Genomic DNA, 23,478 nt, shown 5'->3' on the forward strand with positions numbered 1-23,478 from the left:
GGCAGCAAAATGCTTGTGTCTGCTGGCTTTGTCCTGTTTACCTGTCTTCTATCTCTGGCAGCCTCTCTCAACACTATTCTTAACGTGGACGAGATCAATTCCATCCATTATGCCGTAGATATACTTAATAAGCCTGTGGTGAAGGGACAGGTAAGCTACTTCTTTGCTTCAGTAAGTGCTACGTCACGTTAAGCCTAAGCCAATATTACAAAATGTACAAATAAGAAGCCTTGTTAATTATTCTAAGCAGCTTTTTGACAGACCATTACTAAGAATGACACCAGAAGAAGATTTGTTTTATTTCTCTTCATTCAGTTTTTCAATATAATTTTGTTTCCTAGTCTTACTCCACCTGTAGGCTATGTATTTGTTTTTTCATTTATTATTATTATTATTTTGACAATTTTATTTTGCTTAGGAGTGCCCATAGCGAAGGTGAAGGTAATATCCATCCCCTTTAGTCTGAAAAGCTGTTTATTCTTAATGATGGAGATGGCAGGAAAAAGATATAAAATTGGATCATCGTAGTGAAATTTCCAACCATGGTTAGGTGTGTATTGGATTAGATAAATTGGTATACGGTAGTAATAAAATCTCCACCACTCTGTGTATGTCAAAAAAAAAAAAAAGCATACCGTTGTTGTCGGTGGCACTATAAGCATAACTTTAATATTGACATAAAACTCATATTACAGTGAGTAGTGTGTATAGAATCATCATAATGCAATACTACAGATTTTAGGATGATCCATCATTATTTAAGTGGTGTCTAAGGCCTGTATTTTCGTATGTTGAGAAATCCCTCCAACATCTTTTTGGAAGCAATTTACTCTGCTTTTTCTGCATTAGTGTCATCTTTTGCATTATATAAATCTTTCCAATTTTGCCATAGTTTCCTTGTATAACACACAGATGGATATTAACCAGTCATGTTATAAAAAAAAAAAAAAATTGCTGACAAAGAGGTTTTAGGGAATATTCAGAGTGGATGAGAATAAGGGCAGAAGTATTACCAATATGCTAGTATGCTTATTACAAGGTACTGGAATGCAATAAGAGAGTGGAAAGAATGACAGAATATTCAAAAATGCCTGTAAGGATTAAGATTAAATACAGTAATTTCAAGCAAATAAAATGCAGGGAATATACACGTAACCTGTTGATTTCTCATTTACTTATAATATTTTTTCAGTTGCGTGTAGTAAATATATAAAATACGTGTCTTCGTAAAGTTTATGAGGCCAAACTAAGAGGGAATTTTCATCCATTACCAACTTACCATCTGTAGCTCAGTGGCAAGACAGTACCATAATATAGCTGTGGAGCCTTTCATTGACACTTCTTATTTTAGTAGTACCGGGTGTCTTGTTATGGCTCAGTGGTAGAGTAAGACAGTATTATGATTACATTTTCCTTAACACTATGACTAATTGATATTTGAGTGTTAATTGATATTCAAGTGTTAAAATCTTCTTACAATTCAGTGATAGAATAATACTGTGGTTCTACATCTTTGACAACTTTTTCGTGGCTTACCATCATGTTCAAGTGTTAATCTCTTATTTCTTAATCACTTGTTTCAGCCCAGTAATTGGGATGAAGAGATGGTAATTTTATTCCAAATTATAGTGGAAGTCTTTAGCCATGCATCAGATCCAGGTTGTATGAGCATTGGTTATTTTCATTTTTTCAGGCAGTGGAAGGTGAGGTGATGACGATAGTAAACAAGTTTGGTCAGGAATACCACTGCTCCCTGCCAAACATTCCGCCACCCATTGACACCGACACCAAGCGGGATGATGATATTTTAGACCAGCTGGTGGACATCTCGGGTGGGTATATTGTACTGTAGTTGCTGCTCTGCTGGCACTTATATCTGATACTGTACATGATCATCATCTGTGACTCCTTAATTCCTCCCAGGAACCCCTGACAGTGGATATCTTTGACAGAATTTGCCTCCAGACTACTTTGTCCTCATGTCACATATGTGCTGCAGCTTCAGTCTGGAGTTTACTGGTTTCACATTCAGATGAGCCTGGGACCACAACAGCAGCAACAACATTTAGTTATTGATTTGTTGTGATAAAACAGATGAATGGATAATATGGATGGGAGGGAAGGACAGGGAAAACTTAAGCCAACAACATCTCTGATGTTTTGGACCAACTCATCTTCATGACATTCCCTTTAAAAATAGGCTGTGTATAGTGCGAAACATTAACGAAATTCACCAAATAACATATGCCCCTTCCTGTCTTTCCCTCACTTTACAGCATCTAGCTTGCAGTTGGTATCCCCACTGAAGGTCACTGTGGGGTCCGTGTTGTATTCAGTTGTTTTAATTGCTGTTTAGTTGCAGAGCTGATGTAATCATGGAAATGTTGATTTTTATGATTTTTTGTATTATGATATTATTGTTTCTCATTATTATATTGAGGGATTTCTAAAATATAAAGAGTGAGAGACTAGCATGAAGAGCTGATGAGAGTGAGATGGATAGGAGGGGGAGACAGATGGAGAGAGAAGTTGCAAGAGTTTATAAGGGAGATTGGTGGTGTGTTTTGGAAAGACAGGTTGTTACTGAGTTCGGACAGAAACACTTGGATGTCCATTTGCTAAGACCACCCCTCACAGGATGCAGTAACGAGCAGTAGATAGATAGGCTTGTAAAAAATGCACATTCGCATTATGTTGTGCAGGAAGTGGCATGAGAGATACATGATAGTGTGAAAGATTGCATAACCTTCTGTTCACAGACATGATGCTGTGTTTGTTTGTTTTACTCTTTCACATCTGTCTTTCTCTGCAGTGCTGTTGAAGCCGATGGAGACAGCCCCGTGTTTGATCAAGACAGTGGATTGGTGGACGTATGAGTTTTGCTACGGTTCTGTCATCAAGCAGTACCACTTGGAAGGTAGGAATATCTTTAACTTTTATTCTTGCTACTAGTATATACAGTTATATTTGCTAATTTGCTGGCCAACGGGTCAAAGTAGAGAGAGATGGGTGAAGCCCTTGTCGTGTAGCAAATTGTAACATGGTCGCATAGTTTAGGTTTGAAACCCTTGTCATGGCAGATTCTTCTATGCTAACTCATGTTTACATCCCATCACTTCATTTGGTTGATTTGTTCAGATTCTAACACACACAAACATAACCACTATAAATTGTCAAGTTTCACATGTACCACTCTGACTACAAACACTCTTTTGTTGTTGGACATCTTTAGGAAGGATTAATCATGGCCATTGCTCTTCATTGTGGAAGGTTCGGTCTTGTAGTGAGCTTCGTAATAAGTGACACAGACATACTAGCCTCAGGTTGGTAATGATTATTATTACATTTGTTCAGAGTGATAAAACAACAAATGATAGTACTGTACCTGTATAGGTTTCGCCATGGTGCCCTTTGTTTTACGGTACTTATATTTTTTTTTTTTTATCTCCTTGCTGATATTTATGTTTTCCACAGACAACAAAGCCTCTGGTGCAATCATCATCCTTGGGAAGTATGAGAGCGAGTACAACTGGCGCAACAGTTCCGAGACAAAGAACCGACTACAGCGATTCCACAGTCAGTTTTACGTGAACGGCACCAAGTGTGACCTCACTGGGGAGCCTCGACGCACTGAAGTCAGGGTGAGCACTAGTATTAAATCCACCCATCCATCATGCAGCCCTTTGTTACTCTATCAAGAGGGTAGGGGCTCAGGGCTAGGTTGCTCAGTCAAGGTATTTAAGGCAAGAGTAACCAGTTGCTTGCCCCACAGAAGACAGCTATAGACCTTGATGTAGCCAGATAAAATTGAACTTGATGTGTTATTCATTAATTGTTTTTGTGTTCTCCATTTTTTGCATGCAGTCTTAATATATAAGCTCTTGCAGTGGTTGATGTACATATACTAGATTAACAAACCAGCTTATTTTTATAATATTCTCCCTCCTGTGGACTGCCTATCATAGTTGCAGATCTTCACTTGCCATAGATATACTTTGTAAAATGATAAAAATTATCAGTTCTGTATAACACCCTTCAGGATATAGGGCAGTGAGACTAGACTACGGTGGTCCAGAGCACATAGCCAAAGGTAGGAGATGCTCTATGTCTCCAGCAGCATTTTACAAGATAGAAAAACCTTGTGATACCTCTAGGACTTGAACTGTTACACTTAAGGCACAGCTTGGTGCATATTCTTATCAATTACGGAGTCTGTTTAGCATCTCCTCGTGACCAGTTTATTTCTCCATAGGCCGCATCAGTATCTTGTGTACATTATTTTTGCAGTCTGTGATCCTAAAAGAAATTGAAGCACAAAATAATATTTGCTTAAAAAAAAAAAAAAAGAGAGAGAGAATTCTTAAGCTCATAATATGTTTCCTAGATTCTTTGTGCACTTTACAGTCTGTGTCAATGTTTTCCAGTTCCACTGCGAGGATGGCGTAGGCGACTACTTGCAGCGTGTGGATGAGCCTGAGTCGTGCCGGTACATTGTTACCGTGGCAACCACTCGTGTGTGTCACCACCCTTACCTGCGTCTCCACCCTGCTGCCACACCACACCCCATCACTTGTGCCCCGGCCCTCACACCAGCACAACATCTACGCTATCTTGCCTTGCATCACAGTGTGTATATACTTCATGGCATTATTGTTTCTGCCCCTATTCTCATCACCATAGGAGTATTGTTAACACACCGTCTTTGTGGTTAAGTGATCTTCTTCAGTGAATCTTGAGACCTTTCATAACAAAATGGATTGCTGTTTCAAATTCATTCACAAAGAGGGGTATTCCCTTCTGTTGCTTAAGTGATGTGGTAGTAACAAGATAAAATACATGTCATCATAGTGAAAACGTTAAGTGTTTTGCATTTTTTAGAAGGTTTCTGTATGAGCCACTGATGTCAGAGGTCAGATAGTTCAGTGTCATGGATGTGAATTGTTTGTAAAATATTTTCACTTAAACTCCCCTCCCCAGAAATGGTGGTAGTGAGTTTTCAGTGCATTGATAATCTTTACAGTGATGTTTTTTGTGTTAAGAAAAAGTCATATTTTTATCCAGTGTGGGTCTAGGAATGTTGGGATCTTTCTTTGGTAACCACATAACCATTGAAGGGATACCAAATAATCCTTTCTTTGGTAACCACATAACCAGTAAAAGGATACCAAGTGATTGTATGGGTTGCAAGCAGTTGATTACACTTACCTTAAATATCTGGGTTAAGTTAGCTCTGAGCCTTGTTCATTATGGGGCCGTAAAGAATTGGATAACGGATGGATGGACTGTATCTAAGATGAGTTGATAGTTTGTTGGCGTGGGAGGGGTGTGTTTGAGGTGGATGTCTGGAGTGCAGAAGGTGATGGCTGATTTTAGTGGTGGTGGTTATCATTGTATTCTGTGTATGCCATTGTTATCATTGATTGCTATATGTAATGATAGAGCAAGTTTGCTGTATGATAGGTTCCGAAGTGTATCCAGATTATCATTATAGGATAGGATTGCTTCAGAAGGAGAAAGATAAGGCTAAGACTGTTACAGAAGGAGAGATATAAGGATAGGACTGTTACAGAAGGAGCGATATAAGGATAGGACTGTTACAGAAAGAGAGATATAAGGATAGGACTGTTACAGAAGGAGATAGATTATGAACTGGAGAGGTTAGACATAGCCTTCACTAACCTTGCCACTATTCAGGGGCTCTTCTAAGCTCAGTAAACCATCAGGTAACATCAGTAATAAACTACAAAATTTTATCGTCGTAGTAAAGAGGTTAGCTGTATCTGTGAACATTTATGAAACAGTGATTTTATTTGTCAGACATGTAAAAGTAGATACAATTTAGTGCGCTAATGTACTGGTAATATGCGGGTATTAAGAGTAGATGAATATTGATTCTCTTCTTATTGGTGATGAGGTGGATGAACATAGTCTAAGATTGGTGAGGTGGAGAGAGACTCGAGTTGGGAGATTTAAAGAGAGGTAAGACTGTTATATACTCACAGGTATAATTTCACTTAAGTTTAGTTATATATGTTCATTGTGCACCGTTCTCTTGAAGTCACTGTTTAATAAGTACGTTACTCATTTTTTCATGCACCCCAGAACTTTCCATTGCAGGTATGTTCACTAATCTTTTAAGTTTTGCATATTGTTCCAGTATTTTTCATCCTTACAGGCAGTCAGAGTCTAGTTTAAGGTATCACAGTATTAAGTTTTTAAAAGCATGCAGGTTCTCTGTACTTCATAAATTTCTTTCTTTTGTTCCTATTAAGAGTCAGTTACATATCTGGATAAAGGTTTCATATTCACTTCTTAAAAGCATGAGAGTGAGAGCCAAGAATAAGAGCTGTGGAAAAGGGGTTATTGAGGAATGTGTATGGAGTGTGTAGAACAGATAGGTGTGTGATGTCTGTGGAATGGATAGGATAAGAAGTGATATGATTTTTTAAAGATACTGAGTACAGAAGTCTTTTGAGAAATGATGGATATACTGTAGATGGGGTAATGAAAGGAGTATGTGAGTGAGTTTAAAGGTGGGAGGAGGTGTAGTAGGCCAAGAAGAAGGTGAATGAATAGCTTTGGTTAATGTGTGTGTAAGAAAGTGAGGTACATAAGTTGCTGAGGCAAGGGAACTGAAAGACTGAGTAGGTTGGATGAATTTTGTACAGAGGAGCACACAACAGAGGTTTGGCAGCCCCCTCCCCTCCCCCCTTTTTGTATGAATTGAATGGCCTGTGTATGTGAAGGGCATCTGTGAAGAAAATTACACACAAAAAGTATTAATAAATAAATGGATAGGTTAGATGATTGTTAAGCCTGTGAAGTGGAGCCAGGATTCCAAGTGCTTGAGTTATATGTGAATGAGTTTTAGACCCATTTCACCAGGCATACTCTTTTGTTCTCCTTTCTTTTGTATTTTCTCTTTCTTTGTTTCCTGGACCCTACCTCACCTCTAACTCAGGTGGGAAGAAAGGTCAGGATGATGATATTTTATGTGATTAGTATGGCTGTGTTCCCAATATAGCAAAGAAATAAAGGTTAGGATGATTATGATGATATTTTGTGTGAGGTAGATTCATGATTATGTGGGTTTGAAGGGTGAGTGAATGAGAGTGTGGCCTATTATGCAAACTTTTGCCCTTTATCCTTCTGTCGGATTTTTCTTGCTTCTTGGACCTTGACTAACCCAATCTTTAGGTGGGAAAAGTGGTCTGGATGATGATGATGGTAATTTATGCAATTTTCACAGAGAAACAAAAGGAAGAGGAGCAGCAGAAGAAAAAGTGGCTGGAGAAGAATGCTGAATTACTGAAGGAGGCCGAGGGAGAAGGAGTTAGCAGGAAGAAACAATCATCAAACATCCTTCAGCCCATTCCTGTCCCAGAGGAAGGTAGGGAAGGGGAGAAAGACGACATGAAAATGAACATCAAGATCTTCCGACTCTCCCCCGTGAAGAAACAGGGTGGTGGGAAGGGAGGGCAAGGTGGAGAGGTGGAACACACTGATGTAATGGAAGTGGAGACAAAGATTACTTTGGAGGAAACAGGTGGGTGTAATGAAAGTAGTAGTAGTTGCAACCCCAGGCACATCTGAATGTGAACCTGGCAGTCTGCAGGCTGAAATTGTTCTCTTTCTTCAAACCACGGTCCTCTTTTGGAGGCTAGGAAGAGTTGAGGGGTGTTTGTATAACTGGGCAGCAGAGCTGACCAGTTATATTAATGCCATTGCGAGAAGTCATCCCTCTTCAGCACCAGAGGAATAGTAAAATATATGAAATACAGTATTTGCAAAGTAGGGAGAGTGATTTACATTTAAAAGGTTAAGGGATAAGGGAGTCAGGTTATTATAGCTAACATCATGATATTTTTTTCCCATCTAAGGATGGAGTTGGATGCGATCCAGAAACAAGGAAAGAGAAAGTATAGTGGTAGGAGAAAAATCAGTGGCTTGGCCAGTGAAATGGGCCTCACAGTTATCCACACATCATTCAAGTATTCAGAATCCTGGCTCCACTCAAAAGACTTGCAATTTGTACTTTTTTTTTTTCTTTTAATGTTATATTAAATACACCAGTTAGACAGAGTCAGTTCATTGACTGTCAAATTGAAGAAAAGTGTGTCTGTGTTTGCATGTGTGCGTGCGTGCACCAAACCCTTGCCATATGCTTCGCCAATTAGACAGAGTCAGTTCATTGACTGTCAAATTGAAGAAAAGTGTGTCTGTGTTTGCATGCATGCGTGCGTTCACCAAACCCTTGCCATATGCTTCGCCAAACATACCTCTTCCAACCAACTCATTGCCATGTCAGTTCTTACCATCATAACCTTCTGTACCTCTCATTCTCACACATTGTGTTTCTGGAATTAGTCAAGTGATGGAAGCACTTTGTAAGATGCAGGTTTGGATTTCCCTTTGTAGAAAATGTTTTAGCAATTGAGTATTATAACACTTTCAGGCTGAGGACATATTTCCTGAGTACATTAATCTGGCAATACCCAGAATATATAAAAGACATCCTCTGGTTGAAGGGGTTAATTGATTTTATTTTGAACTCCCTTCATAGAAGGTCTTTATTCCTAAATACAATAGCCATTTACAGAGCCAGGTTTAAAAAGAGAGATGGGGGTGTGGAAGAGAAGAATATAAAATTATGAGAGAGAGAGAGAGAGAGAATGGAAGAGAATGAAGAATTGTGAGAGTTTTTTTTATGTTTGCAGTGTCACATAAGTCTATATCAATATCCCACAGACGAAAAAGATGAAGATGACGACGCATCCACGCTGGACACCCCTACTGCCACTGATGAGGATGGGGAAGTTGCCAGTGCAGAGTCTAGCAGTGCAGGACAGAGCGGGACAGGACACGGCGGCATTGGGGGACCTGGTGGTGCGGCTGGGGAGCTTCTGACCAACATGGAGGCGGGAGAGCTGCTACGTTTGCTGGATGTCTCACAGGCTCATGCTGTTAACACTCCCGGCCAGCAGGTTATCTGATTATTGTATTGTATTTTTATTTATTATACAGGTGTTCCTTCACTAACGCGGGCATATGCTTCCGCACCAACCTCGCGTTAGGCAAATAGCCTATCGCGTTAGAGGGACTCTTGAAAACTCCTTTTTCCTTCCATACCCCTGCCCAAAGTCCACTTTTTCCACCCTTGTGGTGCAAGATTTTTTTATTCCCCCCCCATTTAAACCTAAAAGCATTAATATGGTTATAAAAAATAAATTAGGTCAATACAGGACTTTTTTATTTATTGTGCTGTACCTTATGTGAGGAGAGCAGACACGTCGCTGGAGATGAGGTAGAGGGGGAGAGCACGCATTAATATCAACCGCGTCACAGCCTATCTCTCTCTCCTGCAGCCTGGCGATCCTTACCTGAGAGACGAGGATGAACTGGAAGATGATGGAGATGAAGATGAGGAGGAGTTGGTGAAGACGGGTGAAGGGCGACAGGGCTCTAAGTCTACCCACCGCGACCACTTCTCTAAGCTACACAAGCAGCTGCGACACCTTGGCAACATGTTCCCAAACCAGGTCAGCTTGATTGGCATTTTTTTTTAACTCCTTCACTAGAATGAGTCCTACTGTAATTTTTGCCTGCTACTTCCGAGCACTTATAGAGGCTGTAAACAATGTAGGCACAAACACACCCTTATGCTCACCCCTTGCAGTCTTATCTTCAGCTCTCCTTCATATCAAGACGTCCATAGCTCTTGCTTTTTTTTTTTTTTTTTTTTTTTTTTTTTTTTGCTGAAGCAGTCAGAATCTTCCACCAGCTCAAGTATCTCTCAAATTCCTCATAGCCTATATCACACACTGAATCACCCTGTCACTCAACAACTGTCACTGCTTTTTTATTTGGAACTGAAGTATATTGGTGTTGTGATGAGGAGGTTTAGCTCGAGATGGTTTGGGCATGTGGAGAGGATGGAGGATGACAGTTGGGTGCGGAAAATGGGAAGCATGAATATCGGGGGTAGGGTTGCGAGAGGCAGATAAAAAAAGACCTGAGACGTGGTCATAGAGTGTGACCTCAGGGATAAGGGACTGAATAGGGAGACAGCTAGAGATCGAGCAGTGTGGAGAGCTGCCACTAGGTGGCCAAGGCCAATGCATGCAAGCATGTTGAACCTTTACAGACGATACAATGAGGTAATGATGACATGGTAATGATGATGACATTGGTGATAATGGTAGTGATGATAAATATAATCCTTTCAACCTGCAGGAAGCTGGTGCTGGTAAGGATGGAGTACAAGGAGAAGGTGAGACAGAAGGAACTGAAGAAAGCCTCGATGAATTTGGAGAGCTGAAGAAGATGCTGGAGAAGATCAAAGAAGTCCATATGAAGGACCTGGATAAGGTGAAGGAAAGGACCAAAAAGTTATCGAGCAAGGTTTGATCTGGTGTTTGGTGGCCCTTGAGTTTTATTTTGTAGTGTCTTTAATATCATCACCGCCACTCAGAACTTACAGGCAGATAACATTCATCACTGACTACCACCTGACAGTCATCCCATAGACCCAGAGAAACATAACTAGACTACTGTGTGTACATAAATTCTCACAGTACCATCTTGTTATATTTTGTAGTGTCCTCTCTACCACCATGCCTGCCTACAACACACAACCTATACCATCTCCTAGTAAACCTGCAACCTGATAGTCATCCCACAGAAATTATCCATCTTATAGAAATGTGAGGCCATATGATGAGACCACAGTTTGTCCATTTCTTCTCTTTAGTATCAACCCCTAATTTTACTTGGTGTTGTCATTTCACTGCTACCGCTATGTCCATCCAGAGCCTACAACCAAACAGTATCCTTTACAAAGTTCCAACCAGACATTCATCCTACACAAGTGTCCATACTCAGTAAGGTAATTGTAAGTTGGACTACAGTGTGGCTATCGCTTCAGTGCTTTATTACCAACTCTTACTGTATATTCTGCAGTGTCATTTTACCAGTACTACCACAACTATCCAAAGAGCTTTAATTCAGTATTCTCTTGTTCTAAAAAAGAAAAAAATGTTAGACCTTTGATATGTAGCCTGGATTTCTGTTGCTTGGTTGATGTGTAGATGATTATATGATCCATTTCACTGGGCATGCCTTAGATAGTTCACCTACCTTAATGGTTCTCTTTCCTTCTTCCTGATACTACCTTACCCCATCCTTAGGTGGGAAGAAAGGTTATGATTATGATGATGAACAGAGAATGATGACGATGATTGGAATGAAAATGGTGATTATGTTTCACTTCATGTGATGGTGGTGATAAATACTTAGAATGAGAACGGGGATGATGATAATGTTTTACTTCAGTTAAAGAAGATAAATAGTTACAATGATGATGGTGACAGTGACGATGACAATGATGATGATGATGGTGATGATGCTTTACTTCAGTTTTCTATTTTTCTGAAATGTGTGTGCTATTCCAGGATGATGTGCTGGGGGGAGGTGATGATGGTGAGGCCAATGATGAAGAGATGGACGAGGCACTGACTGCTCTTGTGGCCGCGCTGGAAGAGACAGAGAAGACACTAACTTCCGTGAGTAGTGTGTCTGTGTGTAATAATGTAAAGATGAAGGAACCAAAGCCAGAAGCCCGCAAATTATTCCTTCCTAGAAAACATAACAAGATAACAGAGAGTCAAATTCAAGATTGGTTCATTTTGAGATGCCTGGACTCTGCATCAAAGAGTTTGTGGCAACTCTTCTGCAGCAGATTATTTATTTATTTGTATATTTATTGCATAGTATGTCCTTACTGTTGTCCAGGAGAAAACGCTGATTTCTGTGTGGAATGTATGCAGTGTATTATTAACTACCTCATATCGTATTGTTGCTGTTGTGATCCCACGTTGATTTGGATGTGATTGCAGTGGATTACAGACTGAAACTGCCTCCCCCACCCCTCCATCACTTTTTTCTTCTCTCTCTCTTTCACAATCCACCATCCTACTTTTGGGGGATAGGGAGGGAGTTGAGGGGCTTTCTTATAAATGAGCACCAGAGCTATTTGGTTATATTGGTCTATCTATATGTCTATAGCCAGACACCTTAATGCCATAAGGGGTGGCCACAAGCAAATTGCTTCCATGTCATCCTGTCCCCTGCCCCTGTGATTAAAGATCTTTCTACAGCATCAACCATATCATAAATACCACAGACATATTCTTGGCAGCCACTGTAACTTTGTCCACATATTTCTTATGAATTGTAATGGCTAAGTGCTTTGTGAGCTTTTTTTCATAAGTAACCATTTCTGTATACTGTAATTTGAAATTTATATGCTGTAATAAAAGTCACTCAGGGGTGAGTGAGGCTGGTCACTCTCATCTTAAATGTCAAGACCGACTTGCCTAGCCTCGGGCTCCTACGCTCCTTATTGGGCAACATAGGATTGGATGATGAATGAATGATGAACAGTACGGTACCTGCTCCATTGGTTTTCATCCCTTAGTCATGCTTGATAATGGTTTTGTGCAATTTTCTGTTGCAGTTTATTATCATCATCATCATCATAATCATCATCATTACGTTTCTCACATAATGAAGTAATAATAAGCAGTAATTTCTAATGTTTCATTTTCAATTTCCCAGGCCAAGCACAAGATCGAAACATTGAAAGAATTCCTGGACACTCAGGAGGAAGAGATTGGTGTTGAGGGGGGTGAGGGAGAGGACCCTATAGAAGGTACACCCTCCTCCCAGGACCCCACCCCCAGGGACTCAGGTACTCCCCAGAAGAAACCCCATACGATTCGCAGGGGACAGCTCAACCCCTCGAGAATGTCCTCTTCTTCTTCACTTGATTCTTCCTCGTATATAGCCAAGTCTGCTTCGTCTGGTGCATCTTTGTCTACCTCAGCTTCTTCCTCTTCTTCCTCCTCTGATTTGTCCTCGTCATCGTCCTCCTCTTCTCCTTCCTCTTCTTTACGTTCTTCTCATTCTACATCTTCACCAGCATTGCCATCTTCACCTTCCCCATTCTCACCAGATGCTTCTACTTCTGGTGAGTCTTCATTTTCTTCCTCTTTATCAGACTCATCTCCCTCTCCCTCCTTATCTAAAGACGCTCCCTCTGACTCATCTTCTACTTTTGGTGATTCTTCCCCAACATCTATGTCAGATTCCTCTCCCTCACCATCTTCATCTCAAGACTCTCCTCCGACAGATTCCTCTCCTCCATCTAACTTATTTTCCTCTTCCTTACATACCACTCCACCATCAGATTCACTTCCCTCTTATGATTCTTCACTTTCCACATCTTCAGCCTCCACCATTTTGTCTAGTTCTCCTTCCTCTTCCTCTTTAGACACTGCTGCAGAGTCTTTATCAAATTATCGTGCTTCCTCTTCATCTTGTACCTCAGCTTATGCATATGTTTATTCATTATTCATGCCCAATAAATCTTCTTCACTTCTACAATGTCCCTCTTCTTCAGTAAAACATTCTCTTTCATCCTCCTCTTCCTCATGTCCCTCATTATATGCTCATGTTTATTCATTATTCATGCCCAATAAGTCTTCCTCATTTTCACAATGCCCCTCTTCATCATCACTTTCTCATGCATCATCCAGAAAACATTCCCTCTCATCATTTTCATCATCATCATCATCGTTTTCATTCTCCTCTTCATCTGGTTCTTATTCTTCCCCATCTTCACTATCTAATTCCAAAGTATCATCGTCATCATCTTCATCATCATCACCACCATCTGGTTCTCATTCTTCACCATCTTCACAACCATCCTTCCATGTCTCATCATCATCAAAATCATACCCCTTCTCATCCCAGTCCACATCTACCATCTCCGATTCTTCTCTCTCCCCTTCTGCTCTTTCTCCCTCCTCCTCTCACCGCAACAAACGCGCCAAGCACAGCCGTCGCAAACTCCCACGTTCAAACATAGGTACAGGGGAGAGCTGGAACCTGAGTGCCATTTCCTTTGCACTTCCATTGCTTGCAGTAGATGGGGGGAGACTCCTTATTCCATATTCTCAGCAGTTAAGAAGGCTCCCTAGCACCACTTTTATACCAGTTTGTTTCTGCATATAGCATGTCATTATCGGAAAAATTATACCCCATGTGGAAATGTTTATTAGGAAGACAAGAGTTCTGGCTTTATTTAAACCCTCTTCAGTTGTGACTTTCTTCATACTTGAAGGCCCTGGTTGGGCCAGAACTGTCTTCTTAAAAAAACAAAAAATAATAAATCATGCCTTTTTTTTTTTTTTCTTTCTTTCTTTCTTTTTTAAATGGACAATTCAGGGCAATTTTAAGTCAAGACATGTTAATATTGTCTTCTGTTTCATGTATGCAGTCACAGAAAGGTGAAGGTAAAAGTGGGGGCAGATGCCGTGAGGCGGTTGTTTTAAGTCATGTTACTTATTTCCGCAACTTGGCCTTTGAGTCTGCAGCAGGTTGTTCACTCACTATTCTGGGACACAAGGCCACTGCATCATCCAGGTTATCACAGTTATCTCCCTTAGGTGTCACCCTGGGTACTCTTTTTACTTACCAACCCACAATATTGTATTTTGTTTTTCTCTTGGAGGGAACTGTTACTGCGGGCTCATGGCCTTTGGTTCCTTCTTCCTCGCATAAAAAAAAAAAAAAAAAAAAAAAAAATAGCCTAGTGTTTCTGACTAACACACAAGACAGTATTCAGGTTTAATGTGCAAATACATTGATAAGGAAGAGGTGTTAGAAGCCTCCTAAGCTTTGAGAATATGGTTCCCTCTCTTTTTCCTGGAGTGTTGACCTAAGGTAACCACTTGACTCTGATGTTGGGTATTAAACTGTTTTTCTTGCTACCCTGGGATGATCTTATTTAATCATCCAGACTTTTTTTTTTTTTTTTTTTTTTTTTTTTCAGCCTAGGATGCAGTGAGGTAGGGTTCAGAGAGCCAGAAAAAAAAAAAATGATAAATTAACCAAAGTCTGCACAGTTGAGTGGGCCAAAACATGCAAATCCGTTTCATGTTGCAGTAGTACAGCAGAATCTCCTAAATCACGCTTTTATGAGACTGAGCACACACCGCAGTTTAAGAATGCCGCTAGTTAGAAATAAACTAATCTCATGGGGAAAATTACTTATGAGTCTGTCATTTTGGAAAACTTGCTCCCCTTACCCCCAAACCTACATCAGACTGTTCACCAGCGAACTCTAACAACCTGGAAGAGAAATTAGTAAAGCATATTTAATTTAAATGAACAATATTGTATGTATCTTATATGACTTAGACTGACGACACTGCTTGAATGGATGGGGGAGGGGGGGAGGGGTTCCGAGGCTTGAGGCAGACTACTGCCTCTTAGCATGAGGTGAGTGTGCTGCTGCATCATGCTGCTGCCTCCATGCTGCTTCCTCCTCATCAGTCTCCTTCAGGAACCCCTGAAAGTCCAGTGTGGAGGCAATGGAAGTGGTGTCATCATCACCCTCAGCTGCCTCCGCGTCGTCGTAAGAGTCGTCAATTTGTTGAGCTTACAATAATTCTTTAGCATATGGGCTTGGCCATCCATCCATCATCTAATCCTACGTTGGCCCACGAGGAGCGTAGGAGCCCGGGGCTAGGCATATTTTCTATTGATGTGAGTCTTTCACAGGTTACTATTCCTGGATTACCACAGCAACTGGGCAATTTTTTAAACATACCTCTGAAAGCAATAAATAAGGATTTAGATTATGTAATACACTGACACATCCAGTCGGACTGGTGGTTGGTAAACAGCACGGCCAGTTTGGGAGATCGTCCTTGGTGAGTCGGTAATGATGGGCAACTCTGGCTTTTTTCTCACTGCCTTTAATCCTCCTTATTACATCAAACTTTTGGGTGTAAGTTAATGTTGGCTTCTTCCCTGTCCTCAAAGAAGTTGTAAGCTTAGGAGGTTGCTATTGCCCATGGTAGCAGTGGGCAGGTAGAGGCAGCATATGGGGAAAAAAAAAAATCCTCGTCCACCACACCAGAACCACATGCTGTGAACAGAAAGAAGACAGTGCACTGAGCTTGGCGGATGTCGGGGCTCACGTGCTCGCACCCTTCATGCTTGGTGTGGGAGGGAAGTGCTGTGATTAGTATAGAGGAAGTGGTATGCTTGATTATGATTGGTTTAGTAATTAACGGCCGACTAGACACGTGGACTTAGGTAATGGTGGCACATATTACACGAGGCATCGGAAAACTTTCACTTTCGAGGCTGCATCTGCAAATTTCATGTAATTTTTGTGATTTACTGATGTTGCAAACTGTTGCTGCATATTGTGAATCTGCCATTTAGGATAGCACAATTTAGGAATTCTACCTTAAATGAAGGTTATCTTTAATGGTTGTTTTTTCTTAACTTAGGGTGTGAGCAGCCAACAAAATTTTTATGGTCATTTATACAATACCTGTAATAGTTGAGCTCATCATCATGTGTCCTACATCATGGAGTGTAGCAGGCAATGATATAGAAAGGCTGTACTGTATATGCAGTACTGTATTGTATCAGACTGAAAAAACCTGGGACAGTGTCCGAGAGTGTGACCTCAGAGATAAGGGACTAAATAGGGAGGCTACCAGAGATCAAACAGGGTGGAGAGCCCCCATTAGGCAACCAAGGCCAACAAGTGCAAGCACGTTGGAGCCATCATAAATGAAACAAAACAAAACGGAGGTAGCAAGAAAACACACCCCCTAACAAGCACGTCATCTTAGTGAGGGAATTAATGGTAGTGGGAGACGTTTGAAGCCAGTGTCCATCCTTGTTTGTTGAATACCCTGTAGCTTGAGTATGACTAAAGGAGTGATATCCCTATTTGATCACTTAATATTTTTTAATCAGTGGTGCAGAAAATCACTTGAGGGACAGGACAGACTGTTTAAAATCTCTTACTGATTATTTTTTAGACTTGGAGATATTTCTTTTTCTCTTCCCTTTTCTAACCCATTGAGTCAGGGGATGTCTTTTGTTTTAATTTTACTAAGCGATTTATTTATTTATATATTTTTTATAAGAGTTTCAAACTGGAGGGGTTAGATGTAGCCTTCATAAACCCCTTCAGTATGAGAGGTTTCCCAAAACTGAAAAATATCATCAGGCGTACTCTTTTTACTTTAACTTGGCCTAAAATTGCCCCCTCCCCGTCTTGATTGCTAAGCTGTACTAATATATTAACACTAGAATATGATGATAGTCCAGTAGAAGGGCTATGGAAAGGATGTGCAGCCATAGTATTTCCTTTTTCCTGCCACTGAGCTACGTTAAAGAACCCGCAGAAGAACAAAAATCCGGGCCAAGTTAAGGTGAAAGAACTGTAGCAGGAAGGATAAACTAAAAGGGACATCACTTGGCTTCAAGGGGTTAATTTGGTCTATGTATATTTTGATGAATTTTTCTCTAATTATGAGTGTGGAGAGTTTGCATTTTGGGCAGGGTGTAAATATATACAGAATATTGATTGTGAAGCATTACAATTACCTTAACCAGTAACTGACAAGCAGATTGACTACACTGCATTGCCATAATGGTTTGTGTTTGAGTTGGTGATAAGATATTAACTTATCCACTACTGAGGTTTTCCAAGTGTATTTCTGTATATCATATAGCATGTATATATTTTATTCTCTGTCTTGCATTGACCTGCTATCAGTATAAAGAACTGTAAACATAATTACATAGGTTGTTTGTTTATCGAGGTGAATATACTGAGAGACCTCTCAGTACGAGGATTACAATAGTAATTAAACTATTATTTACATTTCTGTTAATTTTGTAACCTAAGAAAATGAAAGACTGAGTGATATGAAGTTATACAGTTTCTTGATTTATGTACCACATTGATTCATAAGTCCTTTTCACCAACAGATGGCAGTTCTAAAGATCCCAAGAAGGACTCTGATAAAGTGAGTAAAAATTTTTCCTATGTATAAAGCATTGTGTTCCTGCAGTACGTCAACAAGCATATTCATGTCATCATCATCCATTTTTTTCCCATCTAGAAGTAGGGTGCGTGAGGGTCCAGGAACCTAGGGAGGGAAAAAAAATATGATAGTGGGAAAACTGTCACAGTAGCCAGTGAAATGGGTGACACACTCATTTTCTCACCATAAAAACTCCTGGAGACATGATGCCATCTCATAGGCACCCCTTTCCAAACTTATTCACATCATAATTACTTATTAGACAGAGTCAGTCTGATGACTGTCATGAGAGAGAGGTGGATGTGTTAGATGAAGGTACTTAGCTGAATGTTGCCCTTATAGATGTAAATGTTGAGGGTGGTTGGGGTTAATAGCTTACATTATACCACTCAAGGAATGGTGACTGGCCATCCTCACCTTAAGAGTCTGAAACGTGTGTCAAAGCTTCATTTTGGATCATCCTTTGTTTTCTAGCTAGCTACTGTAGTTTTTTTTTTTCCCTACATCCCTGACATACAGTGAAGACTGACTATGTTTGTGATTTCTCGAGCCATGTTTATTTGTTAATTGTACGTTGTCTCTCTTTCTTGTAGGAGGAAACCCGACAGTTACGCATAATAAAGGGGAGCAAAGGAGAGGATGAGTCACAGAAAACAAAAATGGAACAAACCATCAAAGACAGACTGCAGAAGCTGGGCCTGGAAAAAATAGGTAAGGTAATGAAGAGGTTGTTGATAAAACTGTTGGTGAGAACAGGAATGTTGATTGAGTAGGAGGATAGAGAGAAAATATACAAAACTAGAGAAAATGATAAAAGGGAAAGATGGAGATGATAGGTAAGTCAGTAAGTGCAGTAGATAGATAGAAAATTTGTAAAAACACTTAGGAAGATGATAGAAAAAAAATGTCAAAGAGGAAGTGGAAGTCAGATAGATAAGGAGATGTGAAGAAAAAAAAAATGGGAAAGCAATTATAAAATCTTGGTGAAAGAGGGAAGTTGGAAAGATGAAAAGATAGAAAAATGGCAAAAATATTAGGGAAGATGATATGAAAGTGTTGGATAGGATATGGAAGTTTGTTAGGTAAAAGACTGGAAAGAAAATGTGCAAACCAATTGGGAATATGATAAAATGTTTGAGAGGATAGCTAAGAGGGTACAAAGAAAATCGGATGAAACTTTTGAGAAGATGGTTGGAGAATGTTAGAGGAGGCAGTTTGTTCATGGCCACCCCGTGCATGATTAAAACGTCTAATTATAGGTAGATCGATAGATACAGAGGCTGATAACAGTAGGAAAGATGATACAATGGAGAGGAAGGGAAGTCAGATAGGACACCACACGACAGTCATTGTACAGTCTTCCTATGAGTTATTATATACATTTGCAGATCTGAATAATCTTAAGAATGGAACATTTATATGTGTTTTTATGCAGGCCGGAAGTTTGAGGTGAAGATAGTGACGGGTAGTTCCCTGGAGGACGAAGATTCCAACACCCCACTGCTGTCACAGGAGGAGACACACGCCTTCCAGAATATGATCGTCAATCTTCTGGTTAGAAAAAATTTATATGCATTCACTCACCCACATACATGCACATGTGTACATGCATTTATGCATGTGCACACACATGGTGCACACAAAGTTGCTTACAGTACTTTGAAAAAATGCTTCGGACTGTACATTGAATATATATATATGTATTTTGAGGTGGTTTACATTTACAGTTACACAAATGAATTTCTTAAGTACAGTGCATAAGTAGAAATAAATATACACATTTGCCAACATTTTCATACCCAGTACATTTACATAAGAAACTAAATACAGTGGAGTCTCTTTTATCCCAAATTCTTTTAACCGTAATATGCCATTAACTGTAAGTTTTACTAAACATTCTCATTTCGATTAACCGCAAAAATCTGAAATCTATCCGAAAATTCAAACACGGCGGGCTTGTTTTGCGCCACTAGCGTTAGTTTGTGGTTGCTCCGCTAGTCACTAGAGCGAACGTTGGTTGCGCCAGCCCCCTCAGTCTGTTTGGATGATGTGGGAGATAATGTGGAAATGATTGAATAAGGAAACAGAAAATATGAAAAAACAATTAGGTTTAAGACTTTATTTGTTTGAAATGCTTGCAGTGAATTATGTAATTGTTTTGGTGAAGGTTTATTGAAGTTTATTTGAGTGAAGATTTATTTAAGTTGACAGTTTTATTACATTAACAAAAATGCAGTTACATACGTAGTTACTACAGTGTATTAAGTGTTTTGGTGATGGTTGAGTGGCTCTTGGGGTGCTGGTGGTGGTGGTGGGCTAGACGTCACCAGAAATGGTTGATGGGGGAGTACAATACTGTTCCCTTGTATCCTACATATTATTACAGTATCTTTTATCCGAAAAAATTGATTAAACGAAACTTTGAAAGTCCCATGATTTTTGGATAAAAGAGGCTCCACTGTACCGTTTACTACCATTTTTCTAAGTCATATCTGCTTGTGGTGTCTCATACTGCTGCATATTGTGTTGGAATTAATTTAATTTTTTTATTGGTAATGTGGTAGGTGGGGACACTCACTATCCACTCACTCGATGAAGTACTGCAATCGGTTGTCTGCCCTTTCCTCTCCTCCATCCTTCTTTCCTTCCATCCTCTTCTGTCTTTCCTTCATTCTTTCCTTGTCCTTCTGCCTACGGGTGACTTTACACTCCCTCTTCTGTCTTTCTTTCCTTCATTCTTTCCTCTTCTTTCTGCCTGTGGGTGACTCTACACTGAGTAACAAGCCAAATGGTTTCCTGTACACCAGGAAACCATTTACTATGCTGGGTGGTAACCACATAACCAAATTTTGGCACCTGGTGGTTTAGTGGGTAATAACGGCACTTCAGTCGGATTGAACCGATGAAGGTTTATATCCAAGGGATGGTTGGGGTTTATTGCTCATGTAATGCCTCTCAGGGATGAGTGAGGCTGGTCACTCTCGTCTTAAATGTCAGTACCAACTTGCCCAGCCCCGGGCTTTTACGCTCCTCATGGGTAATATAGTACTGGATTGTGACTGAATGAATGATGAATATAATTTGGTGATAATTCTCCCATTTTCATTCTCCCATTTTCATATATTCTTTTTCCTTGTTTCTGGATCCATTTTTGTCCTCTCCTTAGGTGGGGTAAATGGTCTGGATGATATGCAAATTATTTGGGTGGAAGTAGAGATAAGATGGTGATAATGATGATATATTTTTAATCATATCTCCCATTTTGTACACCAGAGTGCAAATGCTGAGGAGCTGGAGGAGCGAGAGAACCACATGAAACTGGAGGAGAACTATGCCTTTAAGTGGGACGACGAGGAAATGGCACAAGAAGAGGAAGGAGAGTGAGAAGTGGAAGAGTTGCATCCAAAGTGTAATCATTTATCATTGTTAGTTAGACACGTGTCTTTAATATCACATCCTTTTCCTATCAGTCAGTTTGTCTGTATGTCAGTATTTTTCTATCTGTGTCTATCTACTTATCAATCTGTCCCCTCTTCTTATAGCGAGATATGTTAATTTTGGAGGGGATGGCCACAAACAAGTTGTCTCCACATTGTCATGTCCATCATCAGGCTGCCATCCCTCCATGTCACAACCCTCATTAATATACCTCTCTACCCCGTCCTTGCTCTCCCCCTTCACCTGACTCACATGTACAGTATATCTCAGTCCTCACCCTTCCTTCTCCCCACATGACCAAACCATCTCATGGTGCTTCTCTTAAGACTAGAGATATAAATCCTAACAGCTGATACTGTAAATTGAGTTAAACTGTTAAATCATCTTTAAAGGTAGTAATGGAACACTGATAAGCAAACGTTTTGTAAGTCACTGTGGACCTGATGGGGGAAAGAAAAAAAATAGAGGGGGAAGGGAGAAAATAAGCAGCTTAGTGTGAGAGTGTATTGTAGTTGAGTGCTTTGTGCAGGAGTTGCAGTAGTAGTGGCAACCCCAGGCTCATCTGAATATAAGCACAGTGGACTGCAGGCTGAAATTGCCCCTCTGCATTCTGCAATCCTTCTTTTGGAGGATAGGAGGGGGACGGAGGAATATTTGTATGACCAGGCATTGGATACACCTTGCCATTTTGGTGCCACCACATGAAGGCATCTCTCTGTAGCAACAGGAGTTACAATAAATCCTTCTCCCATTTCCCCACTTTTTTTTTTCTCCCACTGCAAGGCTGTCAGTGATTTACAGAAGAACTACCTGTTGAAGTTCCATTGCTACCTGTAAAACTAATTTGCCAGTTTCTTTTTCAGTTTACAGTACCTGTTACAAGGACAGTTTTTGCTGTTCTGGAATGCATCTTTGATTTATGATGAACATTACCTTTAGAGTGCTTTAACGTTTTTGACTTTATTGATACAGTTGGGTATTTTGTCTAGGCTAAAACCAGATGACTTGTGTTTAGGTCGAGATTTTTAACAAGGGGTTTGTGAGATAGATTTTTCACCTTACTAGTACGATTCACCATATTTAAGAATAAATTGGTGTTAGCCTGAATAAAATTCCTAGGTGCATCATTTACTACAGAAGGTTTAACTTGGCCTAAAATTGCCTCTTTAATGCTCAGCTACAACAAGTAATCAACATAAGAATATGATGCTAGTCATGAAGAAGTGTTATGGAAGAGATTTAAAGCCTTAGAATTTTCTTGACATGCTATTGAGCTGTGTAAACTGCATGATGACAAAAATCTCTGGCAAGTGTGCATGGACTAAATTTGATAAGAATTTTCGTAGGTTACTGATGTGATTGGCATGATTTGGGAAGTGAAGAAAGAAGAACAGGAAATAAGAGTATGGTGGCATCCATAAGGAAGTGAAGGAAGAAGGAAATGAAGATAAAGATGGAGGAAGAAGACAGGAAAATAAAGAAGGTGGAGAAAGAAGACAGGAGAATAAAGAAGATGGAGGAACACAGGGCAATAAAGAAAATGGAGAAAGAAGATGGAGAAAGACAACAGTAAAATAGAGAACATGGAGGAAGAAGGCAGGAAAATAAAGATGAAGATGAAGAGAAAAGATGGAGGGAGAAAGGCAAGAAAAAAAGAAGATGGAGGAAAATTGATGTTAAAATAAACAAGACTATAGTTTGGTGATGGTTTGGAAAGTGAAGGAAGAGGAGCAAGGAAAAAAAAAAAGATGAAGGGTGTGAAAACGAAGAGATGAAAATTATTTGGAGGGAAATCATAACAAGGTAAGAGAAAAATACTATAACATTGTAGAGAAATTTATACGGTACCCACATATGGAAGTGCATTTTTATTGGGGAGATATCATAACTGGGTCCATTTTGAGCAGAGACTGTTGTGCCACTTCAATAAGGAGCATTTCTGTATATGTGGGTATGGGTGTAATTTATATAAGTGGGTGTGGGTGTAATTTATATGAGTTCGTGGATGCAATTCTTTCATTTGTACAATTCTTGGCTTTGGTAAATTCATGACACATTGTTAGAATGATATAGGAGTGTGTCAGGTTGGAGTTTATTTTGATTTAGTAAGGAATGATTG

At 39.9% G+C, this 23,478-nt stretch overlaps 1 protein-coding gene across 1 annotated transcript; it reads left to right on the top strand.

The window, feature by feature from the left end:
• On the top strand, positions 1 to 22,521 carry LOC145416933 (uncharacterized). Its single transcript, XM_080285789.1, has 15 exons — positions 1 to 150; positions 1,694 to 1,832; positions 2,813 to 2,917; positions 3,475 to 3,641; positions 4,425 to 4,626; positions 7,250 to 7,546; positions 8,749 to 8,984; positions 9,366 to 9,539; positions 10,234 to 10,401; positions 11,451 to 11,561; positions 12,616 to 12,748; positions 17,866 to 17,903; positions 18,515 to 18,632; positions 19,357 to 19,475; positions 21,195 to 22,521. The coding sequence occupies exons 1-15, from the start codon at positions 10 to 12 to the stop codon at positions 21,303 to 21,305; spliced, it is 2,259 nt and encodes a 752-aa protein (XP_080141915.1). The 5' UTR covers positions 1 to 9; the 3' UTR covers positions 21,306 to 22,521.
• The last annotated feature ends 957 nt before the right edge of the window (positions 22,522 to 23,478 follow it).

This window comes from Coenobita brevimanus, chromosome 108 (assembly GCF_032717465.1).
Source record: "Coenobita brevimanus isolate Jiangsu-jjx chromosome 108, ASM3271746v2, whole genome shotgun sequence".
Classification (NCBI taxonomy): Eukaryota; Metazoa; Arthropoda; class Malacostraca; order Decapoda; family Coenobitidae; genus Coenobita; species Coenobita brevimanus.